We start from the raw sequence: 22,522 nt of genomic DNA on the forward strand, positions 1-22,522 counted from the left end.
ACAGGGGCACAAACCTCACCTCAGCCACTGATTGGTCTACATGGCAGGGCTCCAGCAGCTGCCTCCCTTGTCTGTAAAATGGGACCCTCACCAGTGGCCAGGGTGGGCTGGAGGCTGCAGTTAACAGCGAGTGCCACTGCCAGCAATCAGTACTGGAGAGGTATGCCCTCTTCCATGCCTGACCTGGGGACCCACATGGTAGCGATGACTGTCCCAGGTGCCACCAAGTCTCCTGTCGGCAGAAGGAACCGAGGCCACAGTGGAGTGGGGCACTTGGTTTATTTCTGATGCAGTGATTCTCAGGATGGTGGCAGATTTGGGCTGAGGGGTGGGGTAGGTGTAGTGGTGAGGCAGGACTAGAACTCCACCTTGCAAGCAGGGAAGGCCTCGTCCTGCATGGACACTGTGCTGTTACTGCCCAGCACCGTGATGCCTAGCGCCTGGTGCTGGGCATGCGTCTCCTCATACCACTCATGCATGGCCATGGAGTCGAAGGTGGGGATCAGGGTCACCTGTGGGCAATAAAAATGAATGAGCAGTGAAGGGGAGAACGCTCTGCTCTCGTGACCCAGCCCCTGGGCAGCTGAGGCGCCCTTCTCTGGCCACATGTGCCCCGCCTCCCTAGCAGCCAGCCTATCCCTGAAGTCCCTCTGATCCCACAGCACCCAAAGGACCCTCTGACACCCCAGGAGACCGGGCCATGGCTCTGTGAACCCCTCTCTGTGCCTCCCAATCTAGGCTCACCTGGGCCTCTCTGCAGCTCCTTGAACATAACAGGCTCACTCCCACCTCCAGGCCTTTACCCATGTTGTGCCCTTCACCCAGACTCTCCCTCCTGGCTGCTTTGTAAGCTGTGTGCAGGGTCAGGGTCTCACACTCACATACTGAGTGGGCAGCCAGGTACCTAAGCTCTCCCCTCTCCCCAAACTTGCCCCACCCTTCAATGCTCTGTTTCAAGGCTTCCTTTGGGGACGACCCCAGTCCTCTGAATCAACTGTGTAGATGCCACACCCCACCTGTTCCTCCTGGCCGATTCTCATGACAATGGGGTGGCTAAGAACTGGGGGTCAGGAGAGGTGATCAAACCAGCCTTGCCCTGCATCCCCAATCAGGTTGCAGCAGAGGAATGAGAAAATGGATGTGACAGGAACAGCAACCTGAGAGAGGGGGAGGGCTCCTGCCCTCCTTTCCTCGTGACCTTGGGGATGCAGTTGAATTTCCGAGCCCCAGTCCCACCTCTGTGTGGGTTCAACAGGAACATACTGGGAGGCATTGACCCCGCCCTGTGTCAAGACTGCCTAAGGCCGTAGGGTGGTCACTCACCTGTAGGTCACGGTCCCACTGCTGCTTGCCAGCCAACAATGCGTCCAGGACAGCCCGCATGCCCTCTTCCTTGTGCTGGTCCTGGCCGCTGATGACATAGCAGAGTGAGCGCACCCGCCGAAAGAACTCCTCATTTAACAGGCAGACGCTGCCCCCGCTGGGCAAGTAGGCCAGGTCAAGGTAGACAGGGGAGCCAGGGGAGGCCTCCAACCCACCTGGCCGGCTGCTGGCTGACCCTGTGGGCAGGAAGGATGGGGTCAGTCATGAGCTTTTGGGCCTGGGAAGGGGCTGAGTCTCAGGGCTTGGGACAAGGCTTCCAGCTCTATGTGCACCTCTCTGAGTGCTTCTCCTCGATAGGCCTGATCTCGCTGTTTTATGGTTGGTTGACAAGCCCTCCCTGGCATGGACGGTTACTCAATGAACTCGGTAAACATCCCTGGCTGCCTCCTCAAGGCCTGGACCCTCCCTTGCCAGCCTCCAGGCACAAACATCCTTCAGGCCAGAAGGAGGGGGCAACTATAGAGGTCTTCTTGGAAGAGGGGGTTTTTGGCACTTGAGCCCTAAAAGCAGTTGATGCCTGGAAGGTTCGCTGCTACTGCAGCATCCATCTGTTCAGTTACTCAAGGGACATTTGACAAGCCCTCCTGGGCACCACGTCCTAGAGACATGGTAGTGAGCAAGACAGACAAAAATCCCTGCCCACAGGGGCAACAGAGAGCAAGAGCTGGCGTGGGAGGGATCGAGTTGCAAGAAGGAGACCCAGGACAGGGAGGCCTGGATGGAACTGGGGCAGCTGTGCTTGGAGCCTCGTTCACAGCCCTGAACCCAGAGCCTGTGCAAGGGGGACAGGGCTGCCACTTTGGGATGAGTGAATTTTAACACTTGGTTGAGGTCTTGGGCACAGGAAGCCTACCAGATGCTCGATGTCTTAGGAACATCAATGTTGCGCCGCTCAGGGTGTGGGCCCAAAGGGCTGCAGGGCAGTTGCAAATAAATGAAACTCCTGGCTTTGGGCAAATGGCATCTGTCACTCGGAACTGGGGATTGTGGTGGTGAGGATGCTGCATGGAGCCTTAGGAAGAGAAAGCTACTGTGGCTATGGCAAGTGCAAGGGAGTGAGGAGCAGGAGAGCTGGAGGGCAGAGGAGATGAGGAGGATCATAGGCAGGAGGATAGGGGTAGAGGAGGGATCGGGCAAGTGATGACCTATAGGCTAAATATGGCAACCATCTGCTTTTATAAAGATGGTTTTACTGGAATAGCTGTTCAGGTACTTACTGAGATGCTCTGAGTTTGAGACAGAGATGGTCTGGTCTGCAAAGCTGAAGTTTACCCTCTGGCCCTTTAAGACACGTTTGCTGATATAGCATGCAGGGGCAGAACCCTGAGTGGCCAAGACTGTGGCCTCTCAAAGAGGCCAAATGCCCTGGCAGACAGAGCCTCAGATGACCCTCTAGGCGCTCATGGACCCGAAGGGCCATCCTCTCCCTGTGCTGGGAACCCCTGACCTGCCAAACGTCACAGGGGCCCATCAGATGCCTCCCTTGGACTCTGCCCAAAGACAAGAGATGATAGCTCAGGTGGGTGCTGAGGCCTGAAGGGACTCAAGAGACCAGGGTGCCCAGCAGCCAAGGATAGGCCATGAGGGGAGAGAAGCCAGGGGCACCCCTCAGCTCCTGGAGGGAAGGACGACTCCAGGTACCTGAAATGGGGCCCCGCCCACAAGCAAGTGCTCAGTAAACACAAGCTACAGTTATTACTGTTGTCATATCACTGCTTTCTCACCAGCCGCCCTAGGTAATCTAGCCCCGTGCTAACCAATGCAGTGGATACCGAGTACTGCAAAGCGGTGGGTGTGAGCCAACATGAGCTGGGAGTGCCAAATGTATGCCAGGCTCCCAAAACTTCAGAGCAGAACAGAGAAGAGGAACTATCAAATAACCTACTTTGTTGTTTACATGTGGCAGCATCATCTTCATACAGTGCTACGCAGGAGAGAGTGTTAAAACAGTTGGAGGATTCTAGGAAGATGGGGCAGTAGGAAGCACCAGGAATTCCTCTTCCCACCCAGAGGACAACCGAATTGTAGCCTCAAGTTGAAGCGACTTCCATGGGATTTAAAGGACTGCACATCCCCTCCACCCCCAGTTCTGGGAGCCAGATATTTAAGCAACTACATACACAGGAGAACCCAGAAAGCCCCCACACAAGCCCAGAGAAAGGCAGAGGCTGAGAAAAGACCTGACAACACTACGTTTACACCTCAGACTGGTCCCCATCACAGAGAGAGCCCACAATAATGAAACACACAAAAAGCCACAGCAAACCCCAGGGAAGGAGAAAATTAGGATTTCTAGAGTTATCACATTATTACGTTCAAATGTCCAGTTAAAAAAAAGTCAAAGGGCACACAAAGAAAGAGGAAAGTATGGACCATTCAAAGGAAAAACAATAAATCAACAAAAATCAACACTGACAAAGACTTCAAAACAACTGTGTGAAAGATCCTCAAAGAACTAAAGACATGGAGAAAATCAAGAACATAGTGTATGAACAAAACAAAAAATCAATAAGGAGATAGAAAACAAAAAAATAAACCAAAAAGAAATTCTGCAGCTGAAAAAAAAGTATAATAGCTTAAATGAAAATTTCATTAGAGGGATTCTGTTCAAGATTTGAACAGACAAAAAACAGAAAAACAAACAAAAAACTCAAACCAAAACCAAAACAAAAAACAAAAAACCAGTGATGTTGATGATAGAATAATGGAAATTACCGAATCTGAGGAACAGAAAGAAAAAAGATTAAAGAAAGTGAATAGAGTGTAAGAAACCTCTGGAATACCATCAAGAGGACCAACATAGTCTGGCCGGCATGGTTCAGTGGTTGAGCATTGACCTATGAACCAGGAAGTCACCGTTAGATTCACAGGGCAAATGCAAGGTTTTGGGCTCGATTCCCAGTGTGGGGTATACAGGAGGCAGCCGATCAATGATTCTCTCTCATCATTGATGTATCTATCTCTCTCTCCCTCTTCCTTCCTCTCTAAAAATAAAAACAAACATTAAAAAAAAAAAAGTAAAAAGAGGAACAACATATATATGATGGAATTCCCAGAAAGAGGGAGAAGAGAGGGGCAGAGAGATTATATGGGGAGGGGGGGGGGGAGGGAATAGCCCTAAATTTCCCATATTTGATGAAAGACACAAACATAAACATCCAAGAAGCTTAATGAACTCTAAGTACAATGAACTCAGAGACCCACACTGAGACACATAAACTCTTGAAAACAAAGACAAAGAGAGAATCTGAGAGAAAGTGGTGTTAAAAGGGAATTTTATAGCTATTATCTTACATTTCAAAAGCTTATACTGAAAAGTAATATCTCTGAACTTCCAAAATGGCAGCAGAGTAAGTGGAAGCTATACTGACATGCTCCCAGGACCAAAATGGAATAACAACTAAAATACAGAAAACCATCCTGAATAACCAACTGAAGACTCGCTGGCGAGAACCCTGATAACCAAGGATGGAAAGTGGTGACCACATAGAGACGGGTAGGAAGTGCAGAGGTGCAAAGGGCTGCCTGAGCTCCCACAGACAGCACCTGAAGCTCCAGAGGTATATCTCAGCCGTGGGTGATTCCCATTGAGAACTCTGGGATCCAAACCCCAAGCTGGGCCCACTAGCCCAGAGCACGAGAACAGAGAAAGGTGCCTAAACAACATCTGGCTGTGAAAAGCTGGATGGTTGTCTGCCTAGGAGAGATGGGCTGGAAATGCAGGTACTTTCTTAAAGGGCCAACACAAAATTTTGTGTGCAGCCACTCACACTGGGCTCCGACAGAGGGAGGGCAGAGTGGACTAGAGCTGTGTGAGCAGAATCCAGGGTTGTGGGCTCTGGGATTTGAGCTCAGAAGGCAGCTGCCCCAGTTTCCTGTGCTGAGTCATTCCCTCATACTGCAGAGGACACTTTTCTCCAGCAGACCTTTATCATCCAGGTAGCTTTTTCCCGGTGGGGAGGGAGCAATTGCCCCACAATGTTGAAAAACCTCTCGCCCTACCCTGTGGTCGATAGCCTGAGGCTAATCAAGACTGATAATAATCAGAATGCAGGCAGAGGTGGGTTTCTGGAGTCTTTTGAGTCTTTGCCTAATCTAATTCTGGACCTGGGGCTAGGAAAAGCAGACCTTAGTGCATATCTTGGTCCTTTCCAAAGGCACCCAGCTCCAGCAGAGGGAGCCACAAACTGTGGATTGCTGATAGCTCCAAATAGGGTACTTGGGGCCAGTGACAAAGAGCATCTGACATTGTCCTGCACTAGAGATTGGGAGTTGTCACAGAACTACCTACTACATAGACACAAACCCAAACAGGCAGCCAAAATGGGAAGACAAAAAAACAACCCCCAAGTGAAAGAACAAGAGAATTCTCCAGAAGATGAACTAAATGAAATGGAGATAAGAAATTTATCAGATATAGAGTTCAGACTAATGATGGCAAGGATGCTCAACAGCATGAGAAAAGATATAGTAACTATGAAAAAGGACCAGTTGGAAATGAAGTATGACACAGCACTAATAAAGAACACATTGGAAGTAATACACAGCAGATTAGGAGAAGCTAAGGATCAGATCAGTGAATAAGAAGACAGGGTAGAAAAAAATCAGAGAACCAAAAAAAAAAAAAATTAAAATTAAAAAAACAGGAGGACTGCTGAAGACAGTGGTAGCAAACCGCGGCTCACGAGCCACATGCAGCTCTTTGACCCCTTTAGTGTGGCTTGGCGTTAGAACCACTTCTTCAAAATAGACTCGCCCAGGCTGAAAACCGACTTCTGCACATGGGCCACGAAGTTTCGATCACACTGTACGTGCGCGCCCGCACGTGATATTTTGTGGAAGAGCCACACTCAAGGGGCCAAAGAGCCGCATGTGGGTCGCGAGCCGCAGTTTGCCAACCACTGGCTTATGGGAGCTGTGGGACAATATGGAATGTAACTATATTCACATCATAGGAGTACCACAAGGTGAAGAAAGTGAGCAAGGGATAGAAAACATGTTTGAAGAAATAATGGCAAAAAACTTGCCTAACCTGGTGAAGGAAAAAGTCACACAAGTCCAGGAGACACAGAGAGTCCCAAGCAAGAAGAACCCAAACAGGCCCATACCCAGACACATTATAATTAAAATGCCAAAAATTAAAAACAAAAAAAGAGGGGAGGAACCAAGATGGCGGCAGTTAAACAACTAAACTGCTGCCTCGCACAACAATTTCAAAAATACAACTAAAAAACAAAACATCTACCACCCAGAACCACGGGAAAACTGGCTGAGTGGTAGATTTACAACTAAGAAGAGAAGGGAGTGCAAACGCTGGAGAGCTGAGGTACGGAGGCGCGCGAATTTGGGCTGGCGGTGGACGACTGGGTGCGCGGCTTTTCTTCAAACCGAAGGGAGACAAACTCCCGATCACTCTGAACTCCAGTTTCTGGGGACACACAGGGGACCCAGACGCCTACGGGGAGAAGCTGGACTCAGCCATCAGTCGGAGAGTGAGAGTGACTTTTCTGCAGAGGTGCGCCCAGCAATCAGGGTTTGCTGCACTGGAGCGCGGGACACAGGGACTTAGAAACGCAGAAAGGCAGAGAAGGCTGAAGGCAGCCATGGCCGTTGGCCACGCCCCAGCCTAGTGACGCCGAGACCCCGCCCCGCCCTGAGACCCCGCCCCGCACATTCTACAATCCCATCCAGGCTCCACACAGCGGCTTTTACATATAAATGGCCTGTTCTGTAGCAGCTCAACCAAATTAACTGCAGCTCCAGTCAGACTGCTCCAAAACCGCCTAAAGAGGAGAAAACTGTAGCTCTTGCTGTAGCTCCTGCTGGGAGGCCTCAGACCTGCACCCCATTGGAGATCCAGACACTAGGGTATCTAGTGGTCGGTGTGGACGACACCAGATTTCAACCACTCTCATAAGGGACACATTCAAGAGGCAGACTCAGTGAGCACCAAAGCCCTACTGTGTCTCCAGCACAGCAATTCTTCCGTTATAGACACAGCAGGTCCTCACAGCCAATTGGCCTGGAGGTCAATTCCTCCCAGTGTACCAACAGCAACCAAGACTTTCCACTCAGCCCACAAAGGGGTGTACCAAGAGCGAACACCTAGGGTGAGTGGGGAAGCTGAGCTACCAGCCCCTATAGGTCACTGACCACACAAAGCCACTCCATCAACACAGGGAGGCAGCCAAAATGTGGAGACACCGAAGTATGTCACAAGTAGGAGAGATGGAGGAAAGCAAACTAATGGACGACACAGTGTTCAGAACAACATTTATAAGGTTACTCAAGAATCTTCTAAAAACCGCTGATAAACTTGAAGAGACCTTCAAGGACCTTAATGAGAATACCAAAAAAATGGAAAAGGGCCGAACCCGGTGTGGCTCAGTGGATAGAGCGTCGGCCTGTGGACTGAAGGGTCCCAGGTTCGATTCCGGACAAGGGCATGTACCTTGGTTGCGGGCACATCCCCGGTGGGGGGTGTGCAGGAGGCAGCTGGTCGATGTTTCTCTCTCATAGATGTTTCTAGCTCTCTATCCCTTCTCCCTTCCTCTCTGTTAAAAATCAATAAAATATATTAAAAAAAAAAAAGGAAAAGGACCAGTCAGAAATTATGCATACAGTGTCTGAAATAAAGAATATACAGACAATCAACTGTAGACCACCGTACCTGAAGAGTCAAACCAAAGATCTGGAATATGAGGAAGAAAAAAACACCCAACCAGAGAGGCGGAAAGAAAGAAGAATCCAAAAGTGTGAGGATAGCGTAAGGAGCCTCTGGGATGGCTTTAAGCGTACCAATATCCGAATTTTTGGGGTGCCAGAAGAAGAGAGCGAGCAAGATACTGAAAACCTATTTGAAGAAATAATGACAGAAAACTTCCCCCACCTGGTGAAAGAAATAGACTTACAAGTTCAGGAAGCACACAGAACCCCAAACAAGAGGAATCCAAAGAGGACCACACCAAGACACATCATAATTAAAATGCCAAGGGCAAAAGACAAAGAGAGAATCTTACAAGCAGCAAGAGAAAAACAGTTAGTTACTTACAAGGGAGCACCCATACGACTGTCAGCTGATTTCTCAACAGAAACTATGCAGGCCAGATGGGAATGGCAAGAAATATTCAAAGTGATGAATAGCAAGAACCTACAACCAAGACTACTCTACCCAGCAAAGTTATCATTCAGAATTGAAGGGCAGATAAAGAGCTTCACAGATAAGAAAAAGCTAAAGGAGTTCATCACCACCAAACCATTATATGAAATGCTGAAAGGTATTCTTTAAAAAGAGGAAAAAGAAGAAAATGGTAAAGATAAAAATTGTGAACAACAAATACATATCTATCAACAAGTGATCCTAAAAATCAAGTGAATTAAAAATCTGAGGAACAGAATAAACTGGTGAACATAATAGAATCAGAGGCATAGAATGGGAGTGGATTGATAATTCTCAGGGGGAAAGGGGTGTCTGTGTGGGGGGTATGGGAAGAGACTGGACAAAAATCATACACCTATGGATAAGGACAACAGGTGGGGGGAGGTAAGGGCAGAGAGGGGGGTGGGAACCGGGTGGTGGGGAGATATGGAGGGGAAAAAGGAGAAACAATTGTAATAATCTGAACAATAAAGATTTAGTAAAAAAAAAACCTAATAAAATAATAAATAAATAAATAAATAAAAAGAATCTTAAAGGCAGCAAGAGAAAAGCAATGTTACCTACAAAGGACCTCCCATAAGGCTATCAGCTGATTTTTTTCATCAGAAACTCTACAAGCCAGAAGGGATGGCATGAAATATTCAAGGTAATAATAAGCAAGGAACTGAAACCAAGATTATGGGCCAGCACTCTAACCACTGAGCACACCAGCCAGGACCCAAATTGACAAATCTTTAGATGGGCTTAGAACAAAAGAGCGAAGACTCAAGTGAGTAAGGTAAGAAATAATCAATGGAGCCCTGGCCAGTGTGGCTCAGTTGGTTGGGTGTTGTCCCATGCACCAAAAAGTCACTGGTTTGAACATACCCAGGCTGTGGGTTCAATTCCCGGTTGGGGTGCATACAGAAAGCAACCAAATGATGTTTCTCTCTCACACTGTTTCACTCTCTCTCTTCCCCTCCTCCCTCACTCCCTCTCTTTCTCAAATCAATAAAAAAATATGTTTTTTAAAAATCAGTGAACTAGAATAAAGAGCCCAAAATGAACCCTCATGTATATGGCCAAATGATTTAAAATATATATATATATATATATTTATTGATTTCAGAAAGGAAGGGAGAGGGAGAGATAGAAACATCAATGATGGGAGAGAATCATTCATCTGCTGCCTCCTGCATGACCCCCACTGGGGATCAAGCCTGCAACTGAGCATGTGCCCTGACTGGGAACCAAACAGCGACCTCTTGGTTCACAGGTTGACATTCAACTACTGAGTCACACGGGATGGGCATGATCAAATGATTTCCGATAAGGGTGCCAAGACTATTCAGTGGCGGACAGAATAGGCTTTTCAACAAATGGTGTTGGAAAACATGGATATCCACATGCAAAAGAATGAAGCTGAACCTTGTTTAGACCATCCTATATAATAAAAGACCAATATGCAAATCGACCGAACAGTGGAACAACCAATCACTATGACATGCACTGACCACCAGGGGGCAGACACTTGATGCATGAGCTGCTACTGGCTGGCAGGCTCTAATCGCCAGATGGGGAACAGGGAACTGGGGATGGGTGGCAGCAGATGTGGGCTGCACCAGGCCAAGGCCCCTGCCCCACCGGTCACCCCACACACAGAGGGTGACTGGCGGTGGGGGGCAGGGCCGGCAAACGGGTAGGAACGGCCAACCTCTTGGTCCCTTCCCCCAGCCAGCAGGCTCCAATTGCCTGAAGGCGAACGGGAACCAGGGGTGGGTGGCAGTAGCGGGTGAGGCCAGCTGCCGGCAGCCAGGGAAGATGGCCCTGATCGCAGGCCAGGCCTAGGGACTATACCCGTGCACGAATTTCATGCGCCGGGCCTCTAGTATTTAAAAATTAACTCAGTCCTGGCGAGGTAGCTCAGCTGGTTTTATAGTATAGCTGAACTACTAATGAAGGATAAGACAAAGGGACCATACCTCCTGGTGGATAATTGTCCAGTCAGGGAACATACAAGAATCAACCAATGAATGCATAAATAAGTGGAAGAACAAAATTGATGTCTTTCTCTCTCTCTCAAACCAATTAATAAATTAACTCAAAATTGATCAAAGAGATAATTTAAGAGCTAAGACTATAAAACTCTTAGAAGAAAACATAAGGCAAAAGCTTCCTGACACTGGATTTGGCAATGAATTCTTAGATACGACACCAAAAACATAGGCAACAAAAAGACAAACTGTACTTTATGTTAGGAAAAAAAAGTAAAAACTTTTGTGCATCAAAGGACACTATCAACAGAGTAAAAAGGCAACCCACAGGCCTGGCCATGGTCGCTCAGTGGTTGAGCATCGACCTATGAGCCAGGAGGTCACGGTTCAGATCCCGGTCAGGGCACGAGCCCAGGTTGCGGGCTTGCACCCCAGTAGGGGACATGCAGAAGGCAGCCAATCAATGATTCTCTCTCATCATTTATGTTTCTATCTCTCTCTCCCTTTCCCTTCCTCTCTGATATCAAAAGGCAACCCACAGAATGGGAGAAAATATTGCAAATAATATCTCATAAGGGATTCATATCAAGAATACAGAAAGAATTCGCAGAGCCCAATAAAAAAAATACAAACAACCCTATTAAAAAATGGGCAAAGGACTTTGTAGACATTTCTCTAAAAATGTATAAACAGCCAACAAGAGATGAAAAGATGTCCAACACTGCTAATCATCAGGGAGGAGCAAATCAAAACCACGAGATACCACTTCACACCCATCAGGATGGCTACTACAAAAACCAACAAACAAAACCAGCAAAGTGCCAACAGAAAATAACTACAGCTAGAGAAAAGACACACAGGGATGAAGGCCAAGTGAAGTCTGTTCTCAGATGAAGGAAACGGAGAGCACTGTTAGCGCACCTGTGCCATGAGAAATGCTCAGAAAGTGTTTCAGGCTGAAGGGAAATAACAGCAGAGGAAAACTTAAGGAATGAAGAGAAACATTAAGTTCTTTTAAATATATGTTATTGAGAGCAAAAATTGTAACAGCACCTGGTCAGGTTTTCAATGTACCATATAGACATAGTTCATAGAACAACTATAGTATAAGAGGAGGAGGATAAAAGGACCTATACAGTCGTAGAGCTTCTCCATTTTACTTGAAGTGATAAAGTATTAATTGTACAGACTGTAAACTGTTCTGATTCTGTATTAATTTCATCATGAGTTTAAAATCCTCTATTTGGTGACTAAGTCAGCTTCCAAAACTTTCTCTTTATAGATGTAAACAAAGCTGACTTCATTTTTGTGTGTGCCCCTGATTTCTTTAAAATTTCCATGTTTTGAACCTGACCAAACTAGTCTCAGCCAGCACCAAAGCCTCAAAATTAATGACCAGCTGTGTTTGATAAGCTTATGTAATGTAACCATAAAGATTCCTAGCAGTAAAAGGCCAGAACGGCACAGCAACTGAGGTAAATATCAAACTGGTGTTAACTGTAAGTATCCATCATAAGACCACCAGAAGGCAGGGTCCTTTTGTCTTGTCCATCATTAGCTCAGCTATACTACAAAACACTTACTGTAACAATGGTCTAGCAGCGATTATCTGTGCAGACTGGGGTTATTTCCGTTCTGACCTCATCTTCCTACAATAAATTGTTATAAAAAATATATAAAGAGTGGCCTGCGGGGAGGGAGCCTGCCCAGTGGGCAATTGGGAGCTGTGTCCAATCCAAGTTAAAAATATATTTTTTTTCTTAAATGCAGAAAATAAGTGTTGATAAGGATGTGGAAAAACTGGAACCCTTGTGTCCATGGTTGGGGTGCCATCCCAATAAACCAAGGTTAGGGGTTCGACCGCTGGTCAGGGCACATATAAGAAGCAACCAATGAATGCATAAATAAGTGTAACAACAGATCAATGCTTCTCTGTCTAAAAAAATAAGAGGGCATTTTCGTGGAGTGCTATCTGCCCAGAACTGTGCTGGGCCCTCCACAAATATGCTCAAAAACAAAGAAAGGAGTTGGAGACCTTGTATACTGTTAGTGGAAATGTACAATGGTGGCGCTTCTATGGAAAACAAGATGGAGGTTCCTCAAAAAATTAAACAGAATCATCACATGATCCAGCAATTCCACTTCTGTATTTATCTCAAAGAATTTAAAGCAGGGTCTTCAAAGAGATGTTTATCTATGTTCATAGCGGCATTATTTATAGCAGCCAAAAGGTAGAAGCAACCCAAGTGTCCATGAACGAATAAACAAAATGTGGTCAGTCCATCTGGACAATGGAATACTATTCGGCCTTAAAAAGGAAATTCTGCCTTGGCCCATGTCTCTCGGTGGTTAGAACGTTGGCCCGCACACCACAGGGTTGTGGGTTTGATTCCTGGTTAAGGGCACATACCTAGGTCGCAGGTTCAATCCCGTTTCTCTCTCTCTCTCTCTCTCTCCCCCTCCATCCTTCCCTTCCACTCTCTCTAAAAAAGCAATGGAGCCCTAACTGGTTTGGCTGAGTGGATAAAGCATTGGCCTGTGGACTGAAAGATCCCAAGTTCGATTCCGGTCACGGGCATGTACCTGGGTTGCAGGCACATCCCCAGTAGGAGGTGTGCAGGAGGCAGCTGATCAATGTTTCTCTCTCATCGATGTTCTAACTCTCTATCCCTCTCCCTTCCTCTCTGTGAAAAATCGATAAAATATATATTTTTAAAAGGCAATGGGAAACATGTCGTTGGATGAAGATTAACACAAAAAAGGAAATCCTGACACATACTACAATATGGAGGAGCCATGAGGGCATTATGCTAAGTGAAATAAGCCAGTCACCAACAGGATAAACACTGGGATTCCACTTCTATGAGACCCCTAATGGAGTCAGATCCAGAGACAGAAAGGATGGTGGATGTCAGGGGCTGGGGGGGGGGGGGGGTGGGGGAATGGGGAGTTAGTGTTTAATGGGGACAGTCTCAGTTTTGCAAGATGAAGTTCTGGAAATGTATGGTGGCGCTGGCTGCACAGCAATGTGAATGTACTTACTGCCACTGAACTGAACACTTCAAAATGGTTAAGATGGTAAATTTCATGTTCTGTATCTCATCACAATGAAAGAAAACTGGAAAAGGTTAGCACAGCAGGCTCGAGACTGCTATCCTTAGGAAGGCCTGGGCTGGCACCTGGGAACAGATTTCCGAAGAGCTCGAACATTCCGTAAACGAACACCGTTCACACTGCAACGTGGCTGAAGATGAAAACTGGCTTCCCCCTTGCTGAGGAGTCTGGAACTACGGCACAAGCCAAAGATACCGATGCGATGAGCCCCCACTGAAGCCTCACGGCCGAGTCTCCAATGGGCCTTCCCAGTGGAGGCCACATCTCCCGTCATCACAGCTTGCTTCTCAGGAGTGAAGCATATGGTACAGGACCCCACTGGGAGAGGACTCTAGAAAGCCTGTGGACAAGGTCGCGGATGGAGTGGGGAGCGGGGAGCAGCCCCCAACCCGTCCTTGCCCTCTGCAGCTCCTGCTCTGTGTGCTGTGTACTCTCACACATTGTAGCCAGTCGAGTTGTGTCCTCCTAGCCAATCATCAACCGGGGCCTGGTCTTAAGAACCTCAACACAAACGTTTATGTAAAATACACTATTAACTTCACCTGTTTCTTTTCCCGCACTGTGGCACTGTGGCTACTAGCAAATCCATGACAGACGTGCTCACTGTATGTTTCCATTGAGCAACTGCGATCACCAGTGTGCCCCCATTTTATAGAGGAAACAGGCTCAGAGAGGGTGGCCAGTGTGACTAAGGCCACACAGCATTAGGAATAGAACTTGGGCTGGTAACCCAATGCAGGTTTCCAGCTCCCAGGTACTTACCAGATGGGCCCCGAAGGGTCATCTTGGGGACTGAGGGCTTTCTGGACAGGGGTGCCCGACCTCCCTTGTCACTGGGCTCGCTCCGGGCGCTGAGTGGCCGACTGGCCCGGTCCCTACCAGCCAGTCCCTTGGTCTTGGCAGCGATCGCTGGAGTGGATTTGGAGGTGGCAGTGCTGGAGGTGGGGCGAGCCAGGGACTTCCGGGTACGGCTGAGGCTCTCTGTCAGCCGGGCCTGTTCAGGGGGCAGCAGCTCTGGGTCCACCATGCAGATGTTGGGTGGGGTTGGCAGTGGTGGGGGAACCTTGAGGGGGTTGGGCAGCTGGTTCCGATGAGGGGCCCCAAAGCCCTCCATGTCCTCATCTGAGTCTGCAGTGCCAGGGGCGGCAGCAGGCAGGGGGTCTGAGTCGGACAGCGTGGGAAGGGACTCGCTGACAGACGTGGGCGGCGTTTCCTCAGCCCCCAGAGCACCTGCCCGCTCCTGGGACCGGGCGCTGCTGTCATTGGAGCTACCAGGGGACGTGGGGGCCGGCGCCACGGGCACCATCTTGCGGTGCTCAAACTCACAGGGCGACACCAAGCACAGGTCCACGTCATGTGGGGAGGCCGAGCGACGCACCCGGGGGCCTCGAAGCGGGAGGCTCAGCCCTGCCTCACTCATGGGAATAGGGGGCGGTGGCAGCACCTGCTCAAAGGAGACGGACAGGGACTCGTCCACCTCTGTGGAGTGCGGAGAGCCCACCTCAGCCGGCAGGGAAGGTGTGGTCACCGTGGGGGAGCCGTCTGGCCCAGCCTCCCCACCCCGCAGTGGGCTCAGTGACAGCTGCCTACCCTCAGCTGGGCCCTGGGGAGCTCCAGCTGGCGAGGGAGTGCAGGGAGGGGGGGTGCAACTGGCTACCAGCTGCTCCTGAGTCTTTAGGCTGCTACTGTCCTCCCCTATGGGGCTCAGCCCCAGCTCCAGGCTGCTCCCTTGGCTGGGGGTGGCCACCAGCTGGGGGACAGGAGAGCTGCAGGCCTCTATGGAGGGACTGGCCTCTCCACACCGGAAGCTGGGGGGGCTGTGGGGCCCATTCCCCACCAATGGGACACCCGGGCGGTGATTGCTGGGTGCTCTTCGGGGCTTGGCGGCTGCCTGGGCACCTGCCTTCTTGCCACCGACCACAGTAGAGGATGCCCGGGTCAACTCCCTGGGCTGGGTCCGAGGGGCACTTGGTTTGGGGTCCTTCTTCACCTCCCCGGGGTGTCTAGCTTCCTTCTCAGCCCTGCGAGAGGCCTCAGATCGTGGCGGCTCCTTCCGGGCCACCCCAGAGCGCTCCTGGGCAGGCCTGGCAGGCACCGAAGTCCGGCCCTCTCTCCTCAAGCTGTCCCGGGAGCCCACACTTTCCTTGCTCTCAGTGCGCCTAGGCCCTGTCAGGTCTTGGGGGGTCACCACGGGCTCCCGCAAAAAGCCCAAGTGTTGCAGGCGGACTAGGCCGTCTAGGAGGCGAGCAGGTGGCGTGCAGCCAGGGAATAGCACGCGCACTACCTTCTCGGTGGGGCCCGTGGGATGCCACACCAGCAGGGCACACACGGAGGCCAGCGTGCGCTCGGCACCAGCTGAGGGCGGGTGCAGCACGTACATGTCCAGCCGGCCGACACCCATCTTCTGGAAGAGTACAGTGGGCTCGGTCGGCGTCAGCCCCCGGCTCAGGGGCAGAGGCTCTATGCCCAGCCGAGCCAGAAGGCTTCGGGCCAACTCCGCCTCATCCTCACCACGCACCAGGCGGGAGGTGGCCCCGCGGGCGTTGAGGAACACAACACCCAGGCTGGGGGAGACGAGTCTGCGCAGCCTGTCATCCCCAGAGCCCCCACCGGTCGCTGCCTCCTCCTGCTCCGCCAGCTTGCGCCGCAGCAGGCTGTTGAGGCCCGGAAGGCTGTCGGCGCCCGCATGCGTCACCAGCACAGCGTCCACCCGGTCCAGGTGCCGCACCAGCTTCCAGAAGCTCGACTTGGGGTTCGAGCCGCCGTTGACCAACATAGTGAAGCCATTAACGGCGAAGAAGGCGGCGTCCCCGAGGCCACCAGGGAAGACGTAGCAGCAAGGCCGGGCGAGCCTGAGGAAGCCCACGGATGCCGGTGGCTCAAGCAGCTCAAAGGGGGCCGGCAACTCCAGTGACTCGGCCACATACTCCAGGAACTCACGCAGGCCCTCCGAGGCCGGCCGCTGCACCGGGGGGTTCAGCCGCAGCCGGAGCCCGCCCTGGAGGCCAGGCACTTCGGGTGCCAGCTGGGCCCAGTCGCCAAAGGTTGGGCAGGTGATGGTGAGCTTGGGCGGGTCTGCAGATGGGGGTGCAGAAGCCAGGAGATCCCGGATCTGCAGAGGGGGAAATGGTTAACGCCCAGTACCTTGGGAAAACTGAGCAAGGACACCACTGTCCTGCCCCCTGGGGCTGCGAGGGTCACCTGTCACCCTCAAGACAAAGTCCAGGCCTCCCCCAGTCCTTCTCACCCCTTGCCCCCTCCCTCCTTCCCTCCCTCCTGCCTCTCTCACTCTCCTTGCCTCAGGGCCTTTGCACTTGCTGTTCTCTCCAGAGAGGCCTTCCCTGCCCTCTCACTGGTTCTTCTCTTATCATGGTTACATCTCTCACTACAAATGTGAACATACAGTTTTCAGAAGTTTTTTTGCTCATATGCCCCACCCAGACTAAGGATTCCAGAAGGGAATCTGGGGTGCCACTTGAGGCCCCCGGGATGCCTGTTAATCCACAGGTACCCTCTTGAACCATTCACTGTAGTGGGTGATGGGACTACACCCTGACAACAGGAGGGATACTTGTCACCATCATTCTTCCAGAGGAGGGGATGGGGCTCCAGACAGCAAGTCACGGGGGCCACACAGCCCAACGGGAACATGCCAGGATGCAGAGCTGGGGGAGGCAAGATGGGGAGGAGGCAGCTTACCTCTTTGTCCCTCAGAACCTGGAGGAAGTGGCGGGGTGAGAAGCCCCCAGTCTGGAGCAGCAGCTCTCCTGTCTCCTCCAGGCAGGGCCCAGCCAGCACCAGAAGCTTGTGAGGGGCAGGGTCTAGGAGAAGGTTCCGGAGCTGAGGGAGGGGAAGACTGTTAAGACCCTATTCTGCACAGTGACATAACCAGCACTCCCCTTGGGTGACCTCCAACCTTAAATCTATGTCCTCCTCACCCCCCAGACTCCTGCTCATCCTACAAAGCCTGGCTCCAGTGCCACCTCCTCCTAAAAGCCCTCCATACCCTTTCAGGGCTCCCTCAAGCCCACCTCTCCCTACGGTCCAGCCCCAGAGCCATGGGGCTAGCTGTTCCTAGAGGGAGCATTTTGGTGAGAGGAGTCAACCTGTGCAAGGGTCTCTACAGGAGTTTCCTGGGCTCTATCTTGCACATCGTCTCATAGATATTGGGGAGAAGGATACAGACATCCACGAGCTAGCAGTATTAAGAAATCAATTCAGACAACTACTAGGACCCAGCCAGAGGGAACACAAAATGCAAACATCCATCAGGCCTGCCTTCCCACTCCCCACCTCCAGACCTTCCCTATCCCATTCCTTCCTCCCAAACTCTAGCCTTTCTGATCCCACCTGCTCCCATCATCTCCCATGCGGAGAGAATAAATTATAGCTGGAGCCATGGGGTGGGGAAGGCTTCCGAGGGGCAAGGGCCCTGCTGCTGGGTGCTGAGAAGAGGATTTCAGGCAGCACGAAGTCAAGGACACAGGGGATCAGGATGGGGGATGGTGTCCGTCTCCGCAGCCCACGCCCCCCAGGAGCTGGCTGGTCCTACCTCATCACATAGGGACTTGTCTGATGGGTTCAGGAGGACCAGGATATCCAGAGCGTCTCCTCGGAGGTGCAGGCTGCGCTGGCCTGTGTGGGAATTGGACCCTGTGAGTTTGGAGCTGGGCCACATGCACAGAGTCGGGCTGTCCGGGGTCAAACCCTGCCTCCCTGTGTGACCCCAGGCAGCCACAAGTCCCTCCAGGATCTGTTTCCGGGGAATCCCAGCCCAGCAGAGCTGGCCTACATGGTAGTGCCCCAGGTCAGGATGAGGCAAGAACAGGAAGCCTACTCAGCAGGCCTCCCATTGGAAACAGCAGGGACAAGGCCACCGCTGCTTATGAGGCCCAATTCACAGCCGTCAGCTCTGTGGGGGATGCCATCGCCACCCCATTTTATAGACAAGGAGCCGAGCCCAGGGAGGGCCATGAGGGAACAACATGGACCCTGAGGCAGGACTATAGGAGGATGGGGAAGTGGCATGTGGGGTTGGATGAGGGGCAGCAGGAGGGAGCTGAGGACAGGGAAGCCTCCTGAGCCAAGAGAGAGGAATGGGGTTAATTCTGGGATCCAACCCTAAGCTGTCCCATGGAGTCCGGATGTGCTTCCAATATGGAGCATCAGGCCCGGAGGATAGAGAGGCAAGGACCCTCCAGGGTCACACACTTGGATATTGCCTCATTCAGGTGGGGAAAGCAAGGCATAGAGAGGGGAAGTGGCCCCTGAGGTCACACAGGGCCAACAGGATTTCCAGTACCCCCATCCCATGAGGGGTCAGGAAGCCACCAGAACTGCCGGGACAATGAGACTACGAGTCACTTCCTTCCCCTCCCATAGCAGCCTGGAGGTGACTCAAGGGGCTGGCTGCAGGGCAGGCTGAGGTGGAGAAGCTATAGGCAACACCATGCCCGACCAGCAGCTGCTCTGTTAACCTGGAATCACCACAGGCTCTCCAAGGAGCCACCGGCTATGCGGGGCTTGCTCAGGCATCTCAGCTCCCTCCTAGACCCTGCTCCGTTATCAGCTCCGCATCTACTGATGTACCTGACCCTGTGCAGGGGTCACAGGCATGAACCAGATACGTTCTCTGCAATATGAAGCCCACAAACCATCCTCCAGGCCTGCCCAGCAGCCCCTCACGTTCCAAATGTCTTGTCCCTTTGCCTGGGCCCTTCCCTCCACCTGCCACAGCAGCCCCAGATGCTTCTCCGCTAAAGCCCCCTGGTCAGAGGTCTCCCTGCCCCCCACTCCTCAGCTGCCTCATCTGACAAGTGGGGACAAAGGCACGAGGACCTGCCTCGTGGGCTGTTGATGACCAAGGTATAGAAACCTCTGGCTCAGGACCCACCCCGCTCCACACTCAGCAGAGGTCAGGTGTACTGTAACTGCTGCTGAGGCATTCAGAGAACACTTGCCCAATGAACAGAAAAGGGGAGCAGCTGGGGCACACAGGGCCCCAGCCTCACCTTTCACGAGGCTGGAGAAGGTGGCCGAGTGCCGGGACACAAAGATCTTGAGCTGCTCATCCAGGCTGCAGATGCCAGGGTCAATGTCCCAAGACTGGAGGCCTAGTGGGGGAGGGGAGGGAGAGGGGATGGAGGTGGGTCGTCAGCCCCCTTCCCCTCAACTGCCCCTGCTTCTTGTTCACCTCAGTAACCTCCTCCCCTCCAGCATTTGCCCCACCCCCACCACCTGTCTTATTGCTCCTTCCCACTACCAGGCACATTCTCACCTCTGGGCCTTGGCACCAGCTGTTCCCATTGTCTGGACAGCCCCCCCACCCCCCTTTCAGGTCCTCTATGCCCACTGCATCCTTCTGCACTGTCCTGACTCCATGCAAGCTTAAAACTGGTTCCATCTCCTCACTCACCTTGGGTCCACGCCCCCTTCCCCCCTCCCCCCCCCCCCCCCCCACCGTTAACCCTGTGACAGCAGAGCTGAGCCTCCAGTCTTCCCCACCTTGGGCCCTGTAGGGGAACATTCTCCAAGCATGAGAACCGCCCCATTTTACAGGCGATGGAGCCCAGGCCCTTAGGATTGGAGAGCTGAACGCCCTCCAACTACAGGTGGGGTGCACCACGCCAGCCAGGGTGCCAAGTAGCTGCAGGTGAAATGAACCTTGCAGGTGCACCTATGACTCACCTCCCCTGGTGCCAAATCCCATTGGCAGCCGCCCCCGCCCACACCCCAATTAGCTCCCCCTGGAGCTACGGAAAGTGGGCCCGGGCTCCCGGCTCGGCCTCATCCAGGCTGCTAAGACCCGGGATTCGAGGCGACACCGCCCTCCCCTTGGCAGGCCCGGCGGGCGGGAAGCGGAGCCGTCACCGGGGTTGCCCAATCGCGCGGTTACCAAAGCCAGGCCACGTCCCCTCCGCAGGCTGCACCCGGGTCTGGGCGGAGCAGCCGTGCCGTCCGCCTAACCCCGAGGGGATCTGAGCCCCGGGCCCAAGGATCTCGCCGCACAGGCCACCGGCCGCCCATCCACCCGGCCCCCTGGATTCTGCCGCCTCCCACCCCGAGCTCTCGGCCCCCAACCCCTGGGTGCAACCCTTCTCCGCCCCCAGCCGCCCCACCCCACGGGCCTCCATCCCCCGGCCTGGCCGCTCCCACCCCGCCACGCCACCCCGGCCCCACCTCGTTCGAGCTCCTCCAGCACGTAGTTGAGCAGCCCCGGGCAGCTGCACTCGCCGCCCACCACGAGCAGCAGCGAGCTCGGCGCCTCAGCCACCCGGGGCCCGGCCGCAGCCGCTGCCGCCTCCGCCATCTTCGCACCGCCCTGGCGCCGAGAGCCCGCCCCGCCGGCCCCGCCCCTTAAAGGGGCTTTCCCGGAAATGCTGACCACCCGCCCGGAAGTCCCCCTCCGGTTCATTGTCTGCCCTCTACTGGCCCTTGGAAGTCATGGGAGGTGGTGCCGACTTTTGGGTCCGCATTGATCCGTCAATCTATCCACCCATGCCTACCACGTGCCAATCAGAATCCCTGCCCTCGGGGAGTCACAGCACCGCAGGCCCAATCAGAACCATGCCCTGATGCTCCCAGCTCCCTAGGTCAGGGCTTGAACAGAGAAAAGAAAAGTATTTTGTAAAACGGGGACATCGGTAATAGTGTTAACAATTTTTTTTTTTTTTAAGAAAGAAAGAAAGGTATCTTGTAGCTAGGGTTTTGAGGGATGTATCAGAGTTTGCCAGGTGTGGGTGGTGGGGCAAGAGCACGTGCAGAAGTGAGAACGTGCAACGTTTTAGAGTTAGCGAAGCACAGTGTGTTTGAGACACATCCCAGAGCATTCTGGGCCTGGAGCAGAGCAAAATACTTCTGCACCTGCTGTGTGCCCTGCATTTTGTCCCATTAGCTCATTGAATACATGCACGAACCTCTGAGGTAGATGCTGTTGTTAGGGTCATTTCAGAGGAAAAAGAAAACTGAGACTTGGAGAAATGAAGTCATCAGGCCAATAAGTGGCAGAGATTCGAACTCAGGTGGGTCTGATTCCAGATACAGCCTGTGGCAGGGACTGACTGCCCAGCTCACAAGGCATCCCCCCAACCCCAAACAACCTCATTCAGCCCTTTTACCTATGGCAGTCACTACTTGAAAAACCACATTGCACTAAACATTTGACGGTTGTCCATGCCCATGCTATCTACCTTGGGAGTGAGCTCCCATCTCTGGAGGTATACAAAAGAAATCAAGACAAGTGAGAAGGTCTGGGAAGCAGGATCAGCCAGCCTTTACTCTTCATTATCTGAGTTTTCAGCCCAACTTCCTCCCTGGTCAGCGGATAACAGTCACTGGCCACATACCGTATAACGTCCTGGCACTCTACTTCCTCTCTTTCTTTTTGGCCCTGGCATACTTCCTCTATTCCGATACCTCCCTCATGATTTATTATTATTATTATTATTATTATTATTATTATTATTGCTCTGAGCAATCATGATGAAAGTGGGATTTTCTGTGTCAGGCTCTGCCTTCTTCACCGGGATGAGAGCTTGTTGGAGGCCAGAGTAGGCAGAGGCCTCTCTGGGGCCCTGGTCTTTTGCAGGACAAGGCTGGGCATCTAGGAAGTCTATGAGAAAGGCTTGTGGAACAGGGATGAAAAGCCCATTGGCCCACCATTCATCATTCATTCATTTATTCCTTCATGTGTAATTATTGATTGAGTCAGGACACAAATGCAGGACTTTCTGACTGAAATCTCTATTCTTCCTTTTGCTCAAGGGTGTGAGCTAGTCATGCTAGTTGGCCTTAAAGGACCCCGAGTTGTCAAGATGTGTCTCCACCAGAGACTCTGATTGGGAGGGAGGAGTGCCCCCACAGACCTCTGATATTCTTCTTATTTTTAAGATAT

General features: G+C 52.0%; 1 protein-coding gene across 1 annotated transcript; it reads right to left on the reverse strand.

Annotated features, from left to right (window-relative positions):
* Positions 1-260: 260 nt before the first annotated feature.
* On the reverse strand, positions 261-20,944 carry MAP1S (microtubule associated protein 1S). The gene is made up of 7 exons (XM_008156436.3): positions 20,809-20,944; positions 19,641-19,742; positions 18,182-18,264; positions 17,329-17,469; positions 14,392-16,741; positions 1,324-1,559; positions 261-512 (listed from the first exon to the last, which is right to left on the reverse strand). The coding sequence occupies exons 1-7, from the start codon at positions 20,936-20,938 to the stop codon at positions 357-359; spliced, it is 3,198 nt and encodes a 1,065-aa protein (XP_008154658.2). The 5' UTR covers positions 20,939-20,944; the 3' UTR covers positions 261-356.
* Between the last annotated feature and the right edge of the window lie 1,578 nt (positions 20,945-22,522).

This window comes from Eptesicus fuscus, chromosome 6 (genome assembly GCF_027574615.1).
Source record: "Eptesicus fuscus isolate TK198812 chromosome 6, DD_ASM_mEF_20220401, whole genome shotgun sequence".
NCBI lineage: Eukaryota > Metazoa > Chordata > Mammalia > Chiroptera > Vespertilionidae > Eptesicus > Eptesicus fuscus.